The sequence below is a fragment of the Pogoniulus pusillus genome, chromosome 10 (genome assembly GCF_015220805.1).
Source record: "Pogoniulus pusillus isolate bPogPus1 chromosome 10, bPogPus1.pri, whole genome shotgun sequence".
Classification (NCBI taxonomy): Eukaryota; Metazoa; Chordata; class Aves; order Piciformes; family Lybiidae; genus Pogoniulus; species Pogoniulus pusillus.
The window spans coordinates 27,447,025-27,467,214 of NC_087273.1; the positions used below are offsets into that span (position 1 = coordinate 27,447,025).

General features: G+C 43.6%; 1 protein-coding gene across 1 annotated transcript in view; it reads left to right on the plus strand.

The window, feature by feature from the left end:
- The window catches only part of GABBR2 (gamma-aminobutyric acid type B receptor subunit 2), a 662,133-nt gene that overhangs the window by 411,976 nt on the left and 229,967 nt on the right, over positions 1-20,190 (plus strand). The window contains exons 9-11 of the mRNA XM_064150058.1: positions 6,783-6,863; positions 10,526-10,676; positions 11,163-11,295. Coding sequence (XP_064006128.1) covers positions 6,783-6,863; positions 10,526-10,676; positions 11,163-11,295 — 365 coding nt within the window. The remainder of the gene's footprint in view (positions 1-6,782; positions 6,864-10,525; positions 10,677-11,162; positions 11,296-20,190) is intronic.

Here is a 20,190-nt window from a genome sequence, read left to right on the forward strand (position 1 = left end):
AGAAATACGTGGCCGAGAAGAAAATTTATCAAAAATAGATATTTTTTATTTTTTACAAAACCCGCCCCCACAACTATATATACAAAGATTAATTTCGTTTAATAAACAGGTTAAGTTGCATGAGAATTCTACGAGGATACCATTAATAATCTGACTATATATATTTAGAAGTCAGTTTTTGGAAAAGGACTCAGCTATTAATTAATAGCGGTTTCTTACTAAATTAAGCTAAGCCAAATAACTCACTCAGGCTGGCTCGTGCAGTCTGTCTTCCTCCTGCAGCGGCTACAGGAGTCGTTAAGGGTCGTTAAGGGTCGTTAGGCAGACAAAGGTGTGCCTAACACCAAGGCAAGTCCTTTGGTCTCTCTGCAGTCCAGGCACAGGAGAGTGAGCGAACTCGTCCAGGCACAGGCAAAATCCAAAAGCGGGAACCCCCAAAGGCGGGAAGACCCCCAATATTTATACCCTTCGCTAGACAAAGGGCAGAGTTACCACACTTTAGGCGCGAAAGCGCACGGCCAATCCCAGCCTGGCTCCAGCGCGGGAACTCACGGGGCAGTCGCCGCCCCCTTCTCGGCTGCAGGGCAGGCGAGGGGGGGGGAAACCAGGCGGCTTTTCCCCTTTCCCCCCGAAGACCGGGCAGGAGAGGAATTTAGGGGTACAGGACTCCAGGACACCCAGGTAACCAGCAATAGAACAAGGGGACACAGTCTCAAGTTGTGCCAGGGTAGGTATAGGCTGGATATTAGGAAGAAGTTCTTCACAGAGAGAGTGATTTGCCCAGGGAGGTGGTGGAGGCACCATCCCTGGGGGTCTTCAAGAAAACAGATCCCTGTCAGGAGTAGTAAGGGAAATCCACCACGGTCCTCTCCTCCTCTTCCTCTGCCCTTGCACAACAAGTATGAGGCGCTGCATGCAGAGGGTACAGAGGGTGAGAGCAATGAGGAGCATCCAACTGAGACATTGCCTAGGGTGGAGCAGTCACCACCAACTGTGGTGAGTAGCTCCACAAAAAACAAGAAAAAGAGAAGAGTTGTGGTTGTTGGAGATTCTGTCTTGATGGGGACAGAGGGACCCATTTGTCGTCCCGACCCGTCTCACAGGGAGGTCTGCTCCCTTCCTGGTGCCCGGGTTAGGGACATCACCAGGAGAATCCCTAACCTAATCCAGCCCTCTGATTATTACCCCTTGCTGGTAATACAGGCTGGCAGTGACGAAATTGAAAAGAGGGGGACCAGGGCAATTAAAAAGGAATTTAAGGCCCTGGGGAAATTGATAGATGGGGCGGGAGCGCAGGTGGTGTTCTGCTCAGTTCCCTCTGTGGCAAGGGAGTTCACAGAGAGGAACAGCAGAACCTACGATATCAACAAATGGCTGAAGGGATGGTGCGAGCGGCGGCGTTTTGGGTTCTTTGACCATGGGGGAACTTTTACTGCGCCGGACCTACTTGATCGTGATGGGGTGCAATTGTCTAGGAGGGGCAGGAGAGTCCTGGCAATGGAGTTGGCAGGGCTCATTAGACGGGCTTTAAACTAGGTCTGAAGGGGGTGGGTGAGGAAATTACTCTCTCTGAGAAGGAGAGAGTGGCAAAAAAACTAGGGACAATTGGGGAATCGAGAGCCCAGCTGAAGTGCATCTACACCAATGCACACAGCTTGGGTAACAAGCAGGAGGAATTGGAAGTCCTGGTCCACCAGGGTGACTATGATATAGTTGCCATTTCAGAAACTTGGTGGGATGACAGGCATGACTGGGCTGCTATACTGGGGGGATATAATCTCTTCAGGAGAGATAGGCAAGGGAGAAGAGTAGGAGGGGTGGCTCTGTATATTAGGGAGTCACTCCATGCCACTGAGCTTGAGGTGAGGGACTAAGGTGTTGAGAGCTTGTGGGTTAAAATCAGAGGGAGGACAAACAAATCTGACATCCTGGTTGGAGTCTGTTATAGACCACCCGACCAGGATGAAGAAACAGATGAGATATTTTACAAACAGCTGGAGGCTGTCTCAAGATCAGATCTTGTCCTGGTGGGTGACTTTAACCTGCCAGATATCTGCTGGGAACTTAATTCAGCAGAGAGGAGGCAGTCCAGGAGATTTCTAGAGTGCATGGAGGACAGCTTCATGTCCCAGCTGTTAAGCGAGCCTACTAGGGGTCAAGCTCAGCTTGACCTGCTGCTGTCCAACAGAGAAGGGCTGGTAGGAGATGTGGCAGTGGGAGGCTGCCTGGGGTGTAGTGATCACGAGATAGTGGAATTTTCAATATACAGGGAGGTAGGGAGGCACTGCAACAAAACCTACACCTTGGACTTTCGGAGGGCAAACTTCAATTTGCTTAGGAAACTTATTTCCAAAGTCCCCTGGGCAGCAGTCCTTGAGAACAAAGGGGTCCAGGATAGTTGGACCTACTTTAAACAGGAGCTCTTGAAGGCACAGGAGCTGGCAGTTCCCACGTGCCGAAAGATGAGCCGGCGGGGAAGGCGACCAGCCTGGATGAGTAAACAGCTCCTGAAGGAATTGGGGGGAAAAAAGAGGGTGTATCACCTCTGGAAGGAGGGGAAGGCTTCTCCTGACGTGTTTAAGGAGGTAGCCAGATTATGCAGGAGAAAAATTAGAGAGGCTAAGGCCCAGCTAGAACTTAGGCTGCCACTTCCGTGAAGGATAACAAAAAACACTTTTATAAATTTATCAACGCTAAAAGGAAGAGTAAGAAGAGCCTCCACTGCTTACTGGACCAGGAGGGGAATACTATAACTGATGATGTAGAAAAGGCTGAGGTCCTGAATGCCTTCTTCGCCTCAGTTTTCAACAGTAAGGAAGGAGGAGGAGAAGAATGGCCTCTTGAACTGGGAGATGGGGTCAGGGAGCGGTGTGTTCCCCTGGAAATTCATGAAGAATTAGTTGAGGACCTGCTGAGCCATCTGGACACCCACAAGTCCATGGGACCAGATGGGATCCATCCCAGGGTGCTGAGAGAGCTGGCAGCTGAGCTGGCCAAGCCACTCTCCATCATTTTCCAGCAGTCCTGGCTCACCGGAGAGGTCCCAGGAGACTGGAAAATGGCCAACGTGGTCCCCATCCACAAGAAGGGTCGGATGGAGGAACCTGGGAACTACAGACCTGTCAGCCTGACCTCAGTGCCAGGGAAACTGATGGAGCAAGTTATCTTGGGGGTGATAAGAGCACACCTAAGGGATGGCAAAGGGCTCAGGTCCAGCCAGCATGGGTTTAGGAAGGGCAGATCCTGCCTTTCTAACCTGATCTCCTTCTATGATCAGGTGACCCGCTTGGTGGATGTGAGGAGGCCTGTGGATGTGGTCTATCTGGACTTCAGCAAGGCCTTTGACACTGTCCCCCACAGCAAACTGCTGGCTAAGCTATCAGCCCATGGCTTGGATGGCAACACTTTGTGCTGGATTAGGAACTGGCTGGAGGGCCGGACCCAGAGAGTGGTGGTGAATGGTGCCACATCCAGCTGGCGGCTGTCACTAGTGGTGTCCCTCAGGGATCTGTGCTGGGCCCCATCCTCTTTAACATCTTCATAGATGATCTGGATGAGGGCATCGAGTCAGTCATCAGCAAGTTTGCAGATGACACAAAGCTGGGGGCAGATGTGACTGAGTTGGAAGGCAGAAGGGCTCTGCAGCAGGACCTTGGCCGCCTGTACAGATGGGCAGAGTCCAATGGGATGGGGTTCAATAGCTCCAAGTGCAGGGTGCTGCACTTTGGCTACAACAACCCCATGGAGAGATACAGGCTGGGGTCGGAGTGGCTGGAGAGCAGCCAGACAGAGAGGGATCTGGGGGTACTGATTGATAGCTGCCTGAACATGAGCCAGCAGTGTGCCCAGGTGGCCAAGAGAGCCAGTGGCATCCTGGCCTGCATCAGGAATGGTGTGGTCAGTGGGAGCAGGGAGGTCATTCTGCCCCTGTACTCTGCACTGGTTAGACCACACCTTGAGTATTGTGTTCAGTTCTGGGCCCCCCAGTTTAGGAGGGACATTGAGATGCTTGAGCGTGTCCAGAGAAGGGCGACAAGGCTGGTGAGAGGCCTTGAGCACAGCCCTATGAGGAGAGGGTGAGGGAGCTGGGATTGTTTAGCCTGGAGAAGAGGAGGCTCAGGGGTGACCTTATTGTTTTCTACAACTACCTGAGGGGTGGTTGTGGCCAGGAGGAGGTTGCTCTCTTCTCTCAGGTGGCCAGCACCAGAACAAGAGGACACAGCCTTAGGCTGCGCCAGGGGAGATTTAGGCTGGAGGTGAGGAGAAAGTTCTTCACTGAGAGAGTCATTGGACACTGGAATGGGCTGCCCGGGGAGGTGGTGGAGTTGCCGTCCCTGGGGCAGTTCAAGGCAAGGTTGGACGTGGCACTTGGTGCCATGGTGTAGCCTTGAGCTCTGTGGTAAAGGGTTGGACTCGATGATCTGTGAGGTCTCTTTCAACCCTGATGATACTATGATACTATGAAAAGCCTGGATGAGGCACTTAGTGCCATGGTCTAGTTGAGTGGATAGGGCTGGGTGATAGGTTGGACTGGATGATCTTGGAGGTCTCTTCCAACCTGGTTGATTCTATGATTCACACCTTTTCCTCCCATTCAAACCACAGAGGGAGAGGAATTTAGGGGTTTACAGGACCCCAGGACAGTCTAGTCCGAGTAAACATTCCATACAAATTTTTTTTTGTGGAGCACACTGGTTTGTCTTCACTAACAGAGCTATTAGGTTTTACCCTATTGCTATGGAGTTGTAGCTAGACCCAAATCAAGGTGTGTGTCCTGTTCGATGTAAGTAGGTGATGTAGACTATCTAATGTGCACATGGTTTGTTGTACACATTCTGGTGCCTGTTTCCTTTCCAGGTTTTGTTTTGATGTTTTAGATCTGCAGGTAATACCTGTCATGCTACAAATACATACCAAAGTGAATTGGTTCAGCTTTTAGCAGTAACCATTTTAGCTGTTAAGTGACTACTGGGAAGATTTTGCTGTTTAAGACTGTTAAAGATTTATGTGTGTATCTGTTTCACAGAGAATTTTCAGCCAGTGACAAATAGTATAACCATATTTACTCCTAATAGCATGTCATGCTCTGTAGATGGGCTTTGTGAAACTGCTGCTGCTGACCAGGGAATTGCGCTTTTATTCCAAACTGGGTTTAGGGCCCCCATAAGAGGATCATTCTCATGTGCAAGGCAAATCAGTTTCCAGAACTGCAAACTCCAGATTTTTATGAGGGTATAGCAAATGCCTAAGTTATCTCTGCCAGATTTACAGTTAAGCCTGCAATTCTTCATGAACGGCTTTAACAATAATAAGTGGAGCTTATGTAAGGAAAACTTTTGCCTCCTGTGAGCCGTTGGATTAGTATTAATTAGTGTAGGTTGTACTAAAATGGACCTAGCTGCTCCACTCAGCAGAGATGAACAGGATCAGTTGTTTTGAATGAGAAGGGAGAAAAAGTTAATGTGGAGCTATTGGCTGAAATAGAGCCTTTTCAAACTTGTCATCTAGTTGGAGATCGTAAGCTTCCAAAATCAGTGGCACAAATATGGTGATGAGCTCAAAATTTAAATGTAAATTGGGTTGTGCATTTCTGAAAGGAAAGTTGGCTCTGATGAGCCAATTCAAAATTGTATCCCATGTACCTGTGCTTTATATGTCTCTTATCAGAATCACAGGATATTAGGGGTTGGAAGAGACCTCAAAAGATCATGTAGTCCAACCCCTCCACTGCCAGGACAGGGTCACTTAAAGTAGGTCACACAGGGATGCATCCAGGTGAGTTTTGAATGTCTCCATAGAAGGAGACTCTGCAGTGTCTCTGGACAGCCTGCTGCAGTGTTTTGTAACCCTCACAGTGAAAAAGTTTTTCCGTATGTCCACATGGAACCTTCTGTGCTCCAGGTTGCACTCATTGTCCCTTGTCCTGCCATTTGGCATCTCTGAGAAGAGCCTGGCTCAGTCCTCCTGGCATTCACTCTTCACATATTTATAAACATCAATATTAAGTTTTAGTGTAAAAGTGATAATTTAATAAGCTTCTGCACTTCTAAAGCATAAAATAAACCAAACAGAGAGGGCAGAAAACAATCAATGCCAGATGTTACCAGATGGGTGGGGCAAATTGTGTGCTGGACTTCCAGCTATGGCGGTCAAGGCAGCAACCAAACAAGTTCCTATGCCCGTGTTGCTCTATTCCATTGGGTGCAAGAAGACCATGTATGTGATGATAGTCCCAAAATAACAGATGAGATTAACAGTGAAATTTTAGCTCTAGTCAGTGTTGGCTTTAATTACATAGCATGGTGTGTTTTGCAGTCAAGGTACTAATGAGTTGCTAATTCCTAGTCAGAATAGTAGATTAGATTCCCAGAATACTTATCGACTACCCGGTCTGCTACATACTGGTTGGAGTCTGCCACACTGACTCCCTTGGGAAATACTTCACTAGATAAGATGTGCTAGTTGTTTAATGAGAGTGGAATGTGTGATTTAGCCATGACCTTGCAGCAGAATATCCTGCATAGTGTAAGTGTATGATCTTTAAGCTAGAGATGCATTCTCTGATTATGTAAATGAATTTTCAAAATATTTTGTGTTTCTTTAAAGAATCAGGAATATTTCTTTTAGTGATGTTAGCTGCCTGGCATTCTGCTTTAATAATTCATTCACTTCAGGCATATTTCTTTTCCTTTTGATGTACTGTCAAAAAAAAAGAGGCGGCAAAATCAGTTAAAGAACATGTGAATTTTCATAATCAATTTCTTTTCTTTGTTTCTCTGTAGAAAGAAAGGAAGTGAAGGTGGGAGAGTACAATGCTGTGGCTGATGAACTGGAAATTATGAACAATAGCATCAGATTCCAAGGTAGGACTGAAATTTGAAAGAGGAAAAGGAATGACATGGATTAGCTGTATGTGGTTTGTAAGACTGCATGCTGGTTTAGGATTCTTAATATTAAAAAGCTGTATAAAGAGAAAGGGAACTGAGATGTTCTTAAAAAAAATAGCAGCATACTTCCAAACAGAAAATCACAATGTTGTCATATTGTATACTTGGTCACAGGAATCAAAACAAGAGAAATTCAAATTTATGTGTGTATACAAATGTTCTTTGATATTTCAACAAGCTATAGATATGTCTTCTATTTCATCTGCACTGATTAATAACGTTCTGATTTCATTCCCATTTCCTATTCTCCCAGTTCTTGTCAGCTGAAGGATACCCTTCTGAACTGTATTTGCACACACACAAGAAGGAGGTGGTTGTTTTCCTTTGGGAGGTGTCAGACAGTTAGAAGACAGGGTTTCAAAATCGTATAATCAACCAGGTTGGATCCAAGATCATCCAGTCCAACATCACCCAGTGCTATCCAGTCAACTAGACCATGGCACTAAGTGCCTCATCCAGGCTTTTCTTCAACACCTCCAGGCACGGTGACTCCACCATCTCCCTCAGCAGCCCATTGCAATTGCAAATAACACTCTTTGTGAAGAACTTCCTCCTAACATCCAGCCTAGACCTCACCCGGCACAACTCGAGACTGTCCCCCCTTGTTCTATTGCTGGTTGCCTGGCAGAAGAGCTGGCTTCACCCTTGGTTAACCTTGACATAGCCCGTGTGAAGCAGGGACAGAGAGGGTCACCCCATTCAGCCCAGCAGTACTCGCAAGCTCCACATCAGGCATGTAGCCTGTGTTGCCGTATCTTCTGCCATTTTTGATCTCTTGCTGCCCCAAAGTTAACATAAAGTTTTCCTCTGCCCTCAAAGCAGTTGGGGTAGAGGCATACCCACAGCTTTCTAAGCATGTGGTCATGGTAGCCAGGTATCAGCTGAAACTAGTTGTAAGGGTCTCTCTTGTTGTATATAGGGATATGCATTATTTTTAAAACTAATAATTGAGACTTAAGCTCTGCTATAGTGCAGTTCATTAATGGAAAGTAAGGTCAGCTTCATGACATCTGTGTGGTTTCCCCTGGGAGCAGTGGATGGGTATCAAGCTGCTGTATCCCACACTCTGCTGCTTCTGCCTTCAGTGTCCCAACACTCAAAGTTTACATGAGCATGACAAGTTTCACTGCAGTGATATAATCCATTAATAAGATCCTTTGCTGGACTTCAAAGAGCACAGTTACATGAACTTCTGAATCTGAAAATGAGGATTTGGAAATAACTGTCCCACTTGTCAACGTCTGGTACCCAGCGATTATCTTTGCTGCAAGGATGATGTAGTTAAATACTGATTCAATAAGATTAATTTCCACAGAATATATGCAGGATGAACCAAGTAACAAGAGGCATTAAGTGCTGGGAAAAATTCTCTGTTCAAAGTTTTTTTCCTAGGTTCTTGTTCTGACCATATTTAGTGTTCCTTCCACCTATGTCCTGTTTTCCATTTGTCTAAAGATTCATTACGTGACTCAGGAACCCTCTCCATTACCCACCTTAACTTTTCACTGAGACAATCACGTATTTGATGTGGAGGACACTTCCAGGCAGTATAAGCAAACTTAGTAACTTTAAATATTTGAAATTCAGAGTAGGAAATATTGCCTTGTTTAAAACTTTGCATAAAATTGCATGCAAGAGAACAAGAATTCATTGCATTAGGTAGAATTGGGGAATACAAGCCAAAATATTGAAGGTGTTTGTTTTGACTCCAGGTTCTCAGGTCTAGATAAAGGTCCAGGCAATTACAGAAGATATTTAATATGGGATTATTGCTGTTGAGGCAATCTTTGGCCTCTGAGGGCAAGTTCTGGTATTCCTGTCTTATCCATGCACTTCAATATGAAATCATTTTAAATACCCACAGAAAGCCATACTCACGTTTCAGTTGCAGTTTTTCTGAGTGAAGAGTCTCTTTTCCCAGGCAACCAGCAACAAAAGAAGGGGGGACAGTTTCAAGTTGTGCCATGGGAGGTATAGATCTTTCTCTTCACAGAGAAAGCGATTTGCCATTGAAATGAGCTGCCTAGGTGGTGGAGTCACTGTCCCTGGAAGTGTGCAAGAAAAGCCTGGATGAGGCACTTAGTGCCGTGGTCTAGTTGAGTGGATAGGGCTGAGTGATAGATTGGACTGGATGATCTTGGAGATCACTTCCAACCTGCTTGATTGTATGAATTGAGTAGCCATTGAACAAATGAAAAAAAATACATTTTATAGAATAACTGAGTATTTATATTTAATAAATACAAATTGTCAATGTACTCTCTCTATTTTATGCTCTGTAGATGCATAGTCTGAAGTGGAAAAGGGGAAAATCTTAAGTACTTTCCTCCACTATCAGATCATCCAAAGATTTGATGATGGAAGTCCCTTGACTGCCACTTCACTGGGATCATCTGAAAGCAAATTTTTTTGCAGACATAAATTTTAAAGGATAGCAAGTTTCCATTGCTCAAATTGTTTCAGCTTAGCTGGTATGAGTAATGCCATTTCATTGAAGAAATATTTGAATATTCTTCTATGTGCAAAGCAAAAGAGTGGATGTGAAATTTTGCTACAGCATCTTCTAGTCAGTTACACACAACTCTGCAATCAACAGATGCACTAAACTAAACCTGCACAGCCATTTTCTTAAATGGCACTGCTCAGTCCTGTGTTGTCATCTTTTGCAGCCCTGCAAGAGCTGATGTGAAAGGACAGGCTCAGACGCTGTGGAACACGTGAATCCCTTTCTGAAGGAAGATAGTGATGCAAAAGGCTTTTTGGCAATCCTTTGCACTAATGAAAAGAAATTAGTACTGAAAAATGGAGTATGGGAAGTAGGGCATACAGCATTTTGGAAAGCAATTACTGTCATGCAACTGAGAAACCATTAATGAGTAGGAGCTGACTGCTTATCAAGCACATGACTTTCAACATAGTTTTTAAGTTCAGGCATTCAAGTTTCTGTCTGCAGGGATTTGCAAAATAGGTCTGTTCCTATAGAGCCTTTGCTATCAATTTTCCATGTTTGTAGAGTTGTGAAGACACCAACAGTCATGCATCTCTCCCCTCCCAGGGCTTTCCCAAACTTGCCCACAGCTAAGTACCCCATTTCAGCCCCTCAGGGTGATCAGTTCTTGCCCCAGTGATGCCACACCAAGGCTTATTTTCAGCTGTGGACAGGATCTAAGCAGGCATTTTGAATTTGCCATCGTGCAGAGAAACATCACTGTTTTCTACTCATTGCTCTGCCTCTTGTTTCAGAAAAAACATAATCTATAATTGTAACATTTACAGCCCCAGTACAGGTTTTAGCATTTATTTACACTTTAAAATGAGAATAGTTAACATGTATTTTGTGGGGTTCTACATTACAGTTGTAGTGCAATTTTTTTTCTCCAAAAATGTGTACCTGCTTCAGAAGTACAAACTTTCTTGTCAGTCAGTGTGACTAACACATGTCTGTCTCAGTCAATAATTTAATTATCTACTGATGTGGTTCACAGTTGCTAAAATCATTGACTCAAGAGGCAAATTTTCTTTTAGAAATTCTATATCTGGCTGAGCTTTATCCTTTTTTTCCCCTCTTGTAATTCTAGGACTTGAGCCCCCAAAGGACAAAACAATTATACAAGAGGAGCTACGCAAGATCTCTCTGCCTCTTTACAGCATCCTCTCTGCCCTCACCATCCTAGGAATGATTATGGCCAGTGCTTTCTTGTTCTTTAACATCAAAAACAGAAATCAGAAGTAAGAGGCTCTTGATACTTATATCACTACTTCTTTCATATTTAAATGCTATGTTTGTAGAGTCTGTCATATATATATTTAAGGAACATGTTAAAACTGTGGGAAGATGATATTTAAAACTGTTTAAATGAAACCACTGTGTAATATATTCACACTGAAAAAGATTGTCTATTTGATAAGACAAGTTCCTTTCCACTGTTTGGAAAGTGTAATTTTTTTACATTTATATTTGACTGCCTGCTATGAACATTAACTTTAGATAATTAAGCCATTGGTAAACCAGGAAGTCTTTTAAATAAGCATTTGAACACCTGAAACAGTGCTAGACTTTATAAAACAGAAAACAGAGTGCATGCCTATAGACTTCATGGAATTCTACAATAAAGTTATCTGTATGCTTGGTTATGAAGAAAAATCCTCATTATTGCTCTAGTAGCCTAGCAGTAATCTTTTCTTCTTTAATGCACTGTCACCTTTTGTCCATAGACTAATAAAGATGTCCAGTCCGTACATGAACAACCTCATTATCCTTGGAGGGATGCTTTCTTACGCATCTATTTTTCTTTTTGGTCTTGATGGATCCTTTGTCTCCGAAAAGACATTTGAGACACTTTGCACAGTAAGTAATTCCATATATTCTAGTTGAAGATAGTCTTCTCAGAAAGCTTTACATTAAATGCAAGCAGGAAAGTTTGATAGTTGGATGTCTCATTCCATTTAATTCATTTGAAATAATGCTCTTAGTTCTTTCCTGAGTTATTTTATGGCACCAAATACTGAAACGTGCACAAAGCTGTATCATCATCATTTTAAATTATTAATGTTATTAATAATCACTGATAGTAAATTAATGTTGTTATTATTATGACTACTACTGAAATATTCAAGTGAATTGGGATTTAACCTTAGATTAAATGTGTAGATGTACTTTCTTGTTTTGAGATTATATGTATGATGTGGATTATTTTAAAGGTTATATTTTTAACATGATAACTATGTTTCTTTTAGAGATTTCATGTTATTTTAGACTTCGTGACTGCTGCTTGTCCAGGTGTTTTTATGCAGCCTTTTTAGCTTAGCCTCCAAAGATTCCTACTACTATATCCAGGCTACACAAGGCTAGATCCATATATTCAGATTTAATCAAAACAAGCAACTCTGAAACCAAATTAAATATGTCCACCTAGAAGTTTGTAATGTCTTAATAGCTCACAGTAATATGCAGCCTGATTTATAGAGGCCATTTAAACAAAAAGGAAAGAACTTCACTTTAAAGGTATTCCTTCCAAAACCAATGCAAACAATATTTGCATTTATAAAATATATTCTCCTCAAAGAAATCCTAAAACTATTCTTAACACATTGCTGAAGAATATCAGACTTACTCAGAACTTATCCTCACTATGCTTTTGATCCTTCTTCTGATCTCTATAAAAATGCAGTTCACAGCACTGAGACTTCTAAATAACAGTTCAAAGCACAGAAGTTGGATGCCTAAAGCTAGTTGATGATGCACATGCATCCTAATATTTAATCTGCAATCCTCCATGCTGACTAGGACCATTGCAGGAGTGAAATATCAAGTGTCTTGTTTAGTTGTGCCTTTTGAAAACACAGGAGACATCTTTAGTACATACTATGTTACACTAGAAGAAACAGCGTATGTGAACATACTTCTGTGCAAAGTCTTAGCTTCCTTAATTGGACCTGGACACAGCTGTATTTTAGACACCTAAACATTAGCAGCAAAAGAAATCCGAAGGAAAGAATACCCAGTCTTCTGCAACCAGAGTGCCCATTCTCTATACGGCTTTTAAAAAGAGGTGCCTCAAGGAATTCAAAAGACTGATCCTGTGCAGCAATCCTGAACTATTATACAACTCTCTGAATGCACAGGGGAAGTGGAAAATGCCAGTATCTATTTTTTATCCAGCAATTACGCTCTTTTTTTTGGTGAAATGGCTTCTAATGGAGCAGAAGTATAATTAGGAAGCCATTTGTTGGTATCAGTCCCCATTCTTTTCTCAGCCTCTGTTGCAGAAAAATCTAGTGGTAGGAGATTTTGCTGCCTGCTCAACCTTGAGGGGCTTGTAATCACAGTCCCTGACTTCATTGTCAGGCTGTAAACCATTGTACGACTTGGCTCCAAACCTCCTCTTGAAGGAGCCAAGCACCACTGAACAGAAGGAAAGAAAGTAGGAACCAGAGGTACTTAACAGGTTTCCATCCAGATTTAGCTATATAAAATTAAATTTAAGGCTTTCTTTAAATGTGAAACAGCTCAGTCTTATCTCCAAAAAAATGAACCAACATCCAAAATCCTCTGCCTTTTTGTGACCTAGAACATTTCTGCTCTCCGATTTTCTTGTAGTTGCATCTGAAAATGTAAGCCCTTCTCTCATATTCTAAATGCAACAAAATGTGAGGGCCATTTTCTTCTATCTTTTTTTTTTCCCTTCAATTTTTACCTGTCACATCGTGTTGTCTCTGTCTATCTGCAGTAGATGTAAAGATCTGGGCAGGCGCTTGAGTAAGCAAGCTGGTTTGCTTAACTGACCAATAGAAGTATGAGGGAAAATGCTGAGTTCTTAAAGCCAAACTGTGGTTAAGAAGAATTGACACGTGCCTTAAATAGAGATTATTTTTATTTCTTTCTTTTTTTTAAACATAGGTAAATGTTAACAGTGCAGATACTGTGAGATTTCTCCCCATGTTTTCAATTCAGTACAAAAGCATTTCTGATTGTGCTTTTCTGTGTATGGCTACTGAACGAGAGAATGCGGTCTCAAACTGCACCAGGGCAGGGCTGGACATTAGGAAGAAATTCTAATGATTGGCATTGGAATGGGCTGCCCAGGGAGGTGGTGGAGTTGCCATTCCTGAAGGTGTTTAAAAGGAGGTTGGATGAAGCACTTAGTGCCATGGTTTAGTTAATTAGAAGGGTTAGGTGATAGGTTGGACTTGATGATGCTAGAGGTCTTTTCCAACCTGGTTGATTCTGTGATGTAGCTTATGAATGTGAGCTCTGTCAGTGACTACTACTAGTCTGAAAGATTAAAGAAAACCTTTTGAAGCAGTGCATCAGGAATTTTCTTTTTAACTTCCTGCTTATTAAAACAGTTTTTATATTATAACTTTTTCATAGTTTGTGCTTCTATTAAAAACCTTCATTGCATGGCCACCATTGACTGAGGTAATGCATTTTCCTTGTATCTAGAAAACTCTGAATTAATACTGGGAGATTAATAAATGTGGGAGACAAATACATTTTTCTGTTCAGTAACTCTCCTCCTTTCTCCCCAAAACATATGCTGGGTATAGCATGTATATTTGGCTCCATGTCATGCACATGTGCATGTACATGTGGCCCCACATCATAAATATCCATATCTCCATATGGATAATATGCTTAGTAGTTTCATAAGGATGACTTACAGATACTGATTCTTATAGGATTAGTCTGGTGCAAATCTCTCTGGAGCACAAATCCTATGAGGAGAGGCTGAGGGAGCTGGGCCTGTTTAGCCTGGAGAAGAGGAGGCTCAGGGGTGACCTTATTGCTGTCTACAACTACCTGAAGGGGCATTGTAGCCAGGTGGGGGGTGGCCTCTTCTCCCAGGTAACCAGCAATAGAACAAGGGGACACAGTCTCAAGTTGTGCCAGGGTAGGTATAGGCTGAATGTTAGGAAGAAGTTCTTGACAGAGAGAGTGATTTCCCATTGGAATGGGCTGCCCAGGGAGGTGGTGGAGGCACCGTCCCTGGGGGTGTTCAAGAAAAGCCTGGATGAGGCACTTAGTGCCATGGTCTAGTTGATTGGATAGGGCAGGGTGATAGGTTGGCCTGGATGATCTTGGAGGTCTCTTCCAACCTGGTTGATTCTATGATTCTATCTGTTTCCCTGCAAATGTACAGGTTTGATTACCCATTCTAGCCATATTAGAGGTTGATATAAAATTCCCATTTTATACAAGACTGTGGCTTAGTCTTTAAAATGACCAGCTATGATGGGGAATGATCATGAAAAGCCACTGAGCTGAAAATGTGGGTGTAACAAGTACATTTCAAGCACAGAGAAGAGCCCTGCGAATGAAGAGGAATAATTTTTTGTAGGCAACTACATTTTTTTATTTGGCCTGTATAAGCACATGAAAAACTAAAAAGCTGTCATTAAGTGTTATCCCCTCTCTAAGCCAAGTAATCATAGAATCAGCCAGGTTGGAAGAGACCTCCAAGATCATCCACTCCAACCTAGCACCCAGCCCTAGCCAGTCAACCAGACCATGGCACTAAGTGCCTCATCCAGTCTTTTCTTGAACACCTCCAGGGATGGTGACTCCACCTCCCTGGGCAGCCCATTCCAATGGGAAATCACTCTCTCTGTCTCCTGTACTTCAAAAATGATTATGTCTGACAAGAGCTGTGGTGTATATACAACAGCAAGTTCATTTAATTAGATATGTTATATGTGGTCCATGTGTAATTTTCTGATAATTCTTTTCAATACCTATAGGAGGTCTTGAAATACTCCTGAGTCTACCCAAGAGGGGTAGTATGGCTTCCAAATTATGGATATTAAAGTGCCAAATGTATTGTGTGTGCTTCCTTTATAGCGTAGTGTTTGTAGCCTTGTTTGGAGAATGACATGCTTCATAGTCTCTGGTCTTTTAACTTTTCTAAAACCTTCATCTGCATGTGGTGTATATTTTATGCTGTAGTAGCACAAGGGTACCAAAACATGATCCCACATTAGATCAATAATACTTGAAAATTTCAAAGGACTTCCTTGATAAGTTGTACAACTATTTCCCACTCTGAGGCACTGGTTGTAGGAGGATGTGATATGTAAGTCAATATGCTGAAACACAGAACCACTTATTACTTGTATTTTATAGTACTGTATAAGCCTTTGAAATTATATAAGTTTTACTGTGTGCTAGAGTGGGCAGTTGCTTCCCAAACTAACTTGTTTTTATCTTGGTGTAGCCATTTTGTGTGGAAAAGTAATCAAGTGTATGTAAATAGGTAATAATCTGTGTTCTTGTGGTAAGAATTTATCATACTAAATGTGGCATTATTTGGTTCCATGTCACATTTAGATATTAGGTGTCATATTGTAAAACTTCAATTACACAGAATTAAAACTATGCTAAGTGAATTCTAAGTAGGCAGTGCAATATAGAACTGTTAGATCATGTCTTAATAGCAACTTTGTTGGTTACAAAGAAAAAGCAATGCAATTTTTCATTAAATGCTTATGTGTGCCAAAGTAGAAAGTGCTTCAGGGAAGAGAGAGAAAGAGAATGAGTATTATCTTTGGTTTTAATCTCAGGATTACCATGATATCATAGTTCTTCCCAATCAGATATTCTGAGTACATGTGTATTCATGGCAACAGTGATGTTATGAACCTTAGGTATACCTTAAAATGGGACCTTCGATTGTATCCCTTTCTTTAGAAGCAATTAGACTTTTCTGGCTAATATTTTTCTTGATTATGTATTGTGAACAGTTCTGGCTGGCACCTGAACATGAGCCAGCAGTGTGCCCAGGTGGCCAAGAGAGCCAGTGGCATCCTGGCCTGCATCAGGAATGGTGTGGTCAGCAGGAGCAGGGAGGTCATTCTGCCCCTGTAGTCTGCACTGGTTAGACCACACCTTGAGTACTGTGTTCAGTTCTGGGCCCCCCAGTTTAGGAGGGACATTGAGATGCTTGAGCGTGTCCAGAGAAGGGCGACGAGGCTGGTGAGAGGCCTTGAGCACAGCCCTACGAGGAGAGGCTGAGGGAGCTGGGATTGTTTAGCCTGGAGAAGAGGAGGGTCAGGGGTGACCTTACTGCTGTCTACAACTACCTGAGGGGTGGTTGTGGCCAGGAGGAGGTTGCTCTCTTCTCTCAGGTGGCCAGCACCAGAAAGAGAGGACACAGCCTCAGGCTGCGCCAGGGGAAATTTAGGCTGGAGGTGAGGAGAAAGTTCTTCACTGAGAGAGTCATTGGACACTGGAATGGGCTGCCCGGGGAGGTGGTGGAGTCGCTGTCCCTGGGGCTGTTCAAGGCAAGGTTGGACGTGGCACTTGGTGCCATGGTCTAGCCTTGAGCTCTGTGGTAAAGGGTTGGACTTGATGATCTGTGAGGTCTCTTCCAGCCTTGGTGATACTGTGATACTGTGTAACGTGAAAGGCAGGTTTTGTTCTTTTGTACTGACCTTTTTTTGTAGTATTATGTCTACCCATCCGAGTAAACTACTAGGCAAGGTGGGACTCCATGGTTTGTATTGGTGGTGGTTTGGGTGTTACCTGCTGTCACAGAAGGTAGTTTGGGAGGTTGTGGGGAAAATACACGAAGGCTCACTTGTATAGTTCAAGTGATTTATTGCTCAAACATGGAGATCCCCCTCCCAAACTAAATTCCCCACGTGAATTCTTTTGATCTGAGGTTGTAGAATAACATTTCAGAAAATAGCAAATAAAGGAGAGTCTGTGATTTCCTTAGAGTTCTTTTGAGTCTTTACAGTTACTCAGTCTTTAGGTGAGGAGTCCTTTCTTTGGTTTACTCACAATTCAGTGGTTCAGATTAGCAGGATTAGAAGCTTGGGCGGTGTCCCTTTGTTCGTCAGGATCGGGCCCAAGCGGGTTCAGGCCTCTGCGGGCCCCTCGTCGGGCAGGGCCGATCAGGAGTGAGAGGTCACCGGGGCAGGAGCGAGGCAGGCAGGCTAGCGAGCGAGTGAGCGAGCAGGTAGGAGCAGGTACCAGCAAGCTCCCAATCCAGGAAGGCACACCATTTTTGTAATGTTTTCAAAGAGGTGTATCCCACCAGTCCAGGCTATTTTACGTTATTCTTACAGATTGGCACAAATTATAATTAACCCATATAATTGGACAATTTTTACCAAAACAACTTCTAAGACCACTCCAAGCTCAGCCCACACCAGGTGTGGAGCGGGCATGAGAACTGCCATTCCCCCTAACCAAAACAGTGGCCATTGTTTGCCCTTTATCTCGACTAGGGAGAGACTTTCTCATGGGACTGAAGGATTGTTTTGGTTTTGCGATGCTCTTGGCATTAATGTGAGACACTATAACTTTCACAACAGGGAGGCCTGTTAAGGGCTTCTGCTACCTTCCATGACATACTCCACCCCCTGGCTCACATTAAGCCAAAATGGGAAAACGAAAACAAAATACAAGTATTGTTAACTATTATACATATATGAACAGTATACTAATACATAAACATAACTACAACCTAAGACAGATTAATCTCATGTGCCCACCCCCTGAATAACACACAGCTTTATTGAATATTTACAAAGCAAGAAAAACCTGTTATATGCGAAAGCAATTCAGAAGTCTGGGTCCCACACTTTGGAAATCACCCAGACTAGACTCAGCCGGCTCTGGAAATTGAATGAAGCTTATATTTACAGCTTGGCACAATATGCAAACAGATATTTACAGTTATATACAGAAATGTAAAAGATAATACAGAAATACAACAGCCCTCCTGGAAACCTGAGTCCCCAGGAGGGGCTCCCAAGGAAGAATGGAGGATTGACCAGGGGTTTAGGAAGCAGAGTGAATTAATCAGAGAGACAGAAAGTGAGGTTAGAGAGAAATGCAACCCACAGCCCAGACAAAGAGCGACTCCTGACTACATTATCTATGTTTGGATTCTTGCTCTTATACCTCTCAGCAAGCGTATGAGTGAAGTAGACACCACCATTATTTCTCTTTCACAGCTTGTAATCTAGTTCTTTTCACCAGAACACTCTAGCTAGCTTCAAACTAGCACAATATTGCACCTTTTATCCACCCAAGAGTACTGAGGGAGCTGGTGGAGGAGCTTGCTGAGCCACTGTCCAGCATCTGCCAGCAGTCCTGGCTAACAGGGGAGGTCCCAGATGGCTGTAGGCTTGCCAATGCAATACCCATCTATAAAAAGGGCCAGAAGGAGAATCCAGGGAACTAGAGACCCATCAGCCTGAGCTTGGTACCAGGATTATGGAGCAATTTATCATGGGCGTGCTCCCAAGGCATGTGTAAGACAGCCAGATGATCAGGTCCAGTCAGAATGGGTTTGTGAAAGGCAGGTCCTGCTTGACCAATCTGAGCACCTTCTATGACCCAGTGACCTGCCTAGTGGATGAGGGAAAGGCTGTGGATATTGTCTACCTGGACTGTAGTAAAGCCTTTGACACAGTCAAAGCCTCCCAAAGCATTCTTCTGTAGAACCTAGTGGCTCATGGCTTTGGCAAGTGTACTCTTTGCCAGGTAAAAATCAGGCTGGACAACTGAGCCCAGAGAATTGTGGGGAATGGAGTTAAACCCAGCTGGCAGTCAGTCACAGGCAGTGTTTCCCACTGGGCCAGTCTTGTTTAATGTAGTTGTTAATGGTCTTGATGAGAGGATTGAGTGCTCCCTTGATAAGTTTGCAGAGAACACCAAATTGTGCAGGAGTGTCAACCTGCTTGCAGGTAGGAAGGCTTTGCAGAGGGATTTAGGCAAGCCAGATCAATGAGCAGAGCTCGGTCATATGAAGTTCAGCAAGGCCATGGGCTGAGTACTGCACTTGGGTCACAACAGCCCCATGCAATGGTACAGGCTGGAGGAAGAGTGAATGGAAATCTGCCTGACAGAAGAAGACATAGGACTGCTGGTTGGCAGCCACGTGAACATGAGCCAGCAGTGTGCTCAGGTGGCCAAGAAGGCCAAAAGCATCTTGGCCTGTATTGGGAATAGCATGGCATGAGGAGTAGGGTAGTGACTGTCCCTCTGAACTTGGCACTGGTGAGACTGCACCTCAAATACTGTGTTCAGTTTTGGGACCCTGACTACAAGAAGGACATCGAGTTACTGGAGCATGTCCAAAAAAAGGCAGTGAAGCACCACTTGGTCTAGAGAGCAAGTTTATAAGGAGTGACTGAGGGAGTGATGGTTGTTAAGCCTTGAGAAGAGGAGGCTGAGGGGAGACCATATTGCTCAGTAAATTACATGGAAGGAGATTGTAGTGAAGTGGGGCTGGTCCCTTCTTCCAAGTAGCTAGTGATAGGACAAGAGGAAATGGTCTCAAACTGTATCAAGGGAGGTTTAGATTGGGTATTAGGAAAAAAATTGTTACTGAAAGAGTGCTGAGGTGTTGAAGTAAGCTACCCAGGGAAGTGGTGGAGTCACCTTCACCCCTGGAGGTGTTCAAAAAGCATGGTACTTTGGGACATGGTATAGTGGGCAGAGTGATGTTTAGTGGTGTGGGTTGGTGGTTGGACTTGATGAACTTTGAGGTGTTTTTCAACTTTAATCATTCAATGATTCTTCTGGGAAACACTGAACCTGCACCAGGTGAGGACTGCAGGGTGCTATAAAAGTGGAGAGACATCCTGAATACCACATCAGAAAAACTGAGGCTGCAGGGAGGAGCAGGGAGGAAAAGCCAGGCGTGAGAAGTTATGGAATGGGTTCCTAGTGTTGGGGCCAGGATGTAGAGTGATAGTGGGAGACGCCAAAGCAGCGCTACAGGCTGAG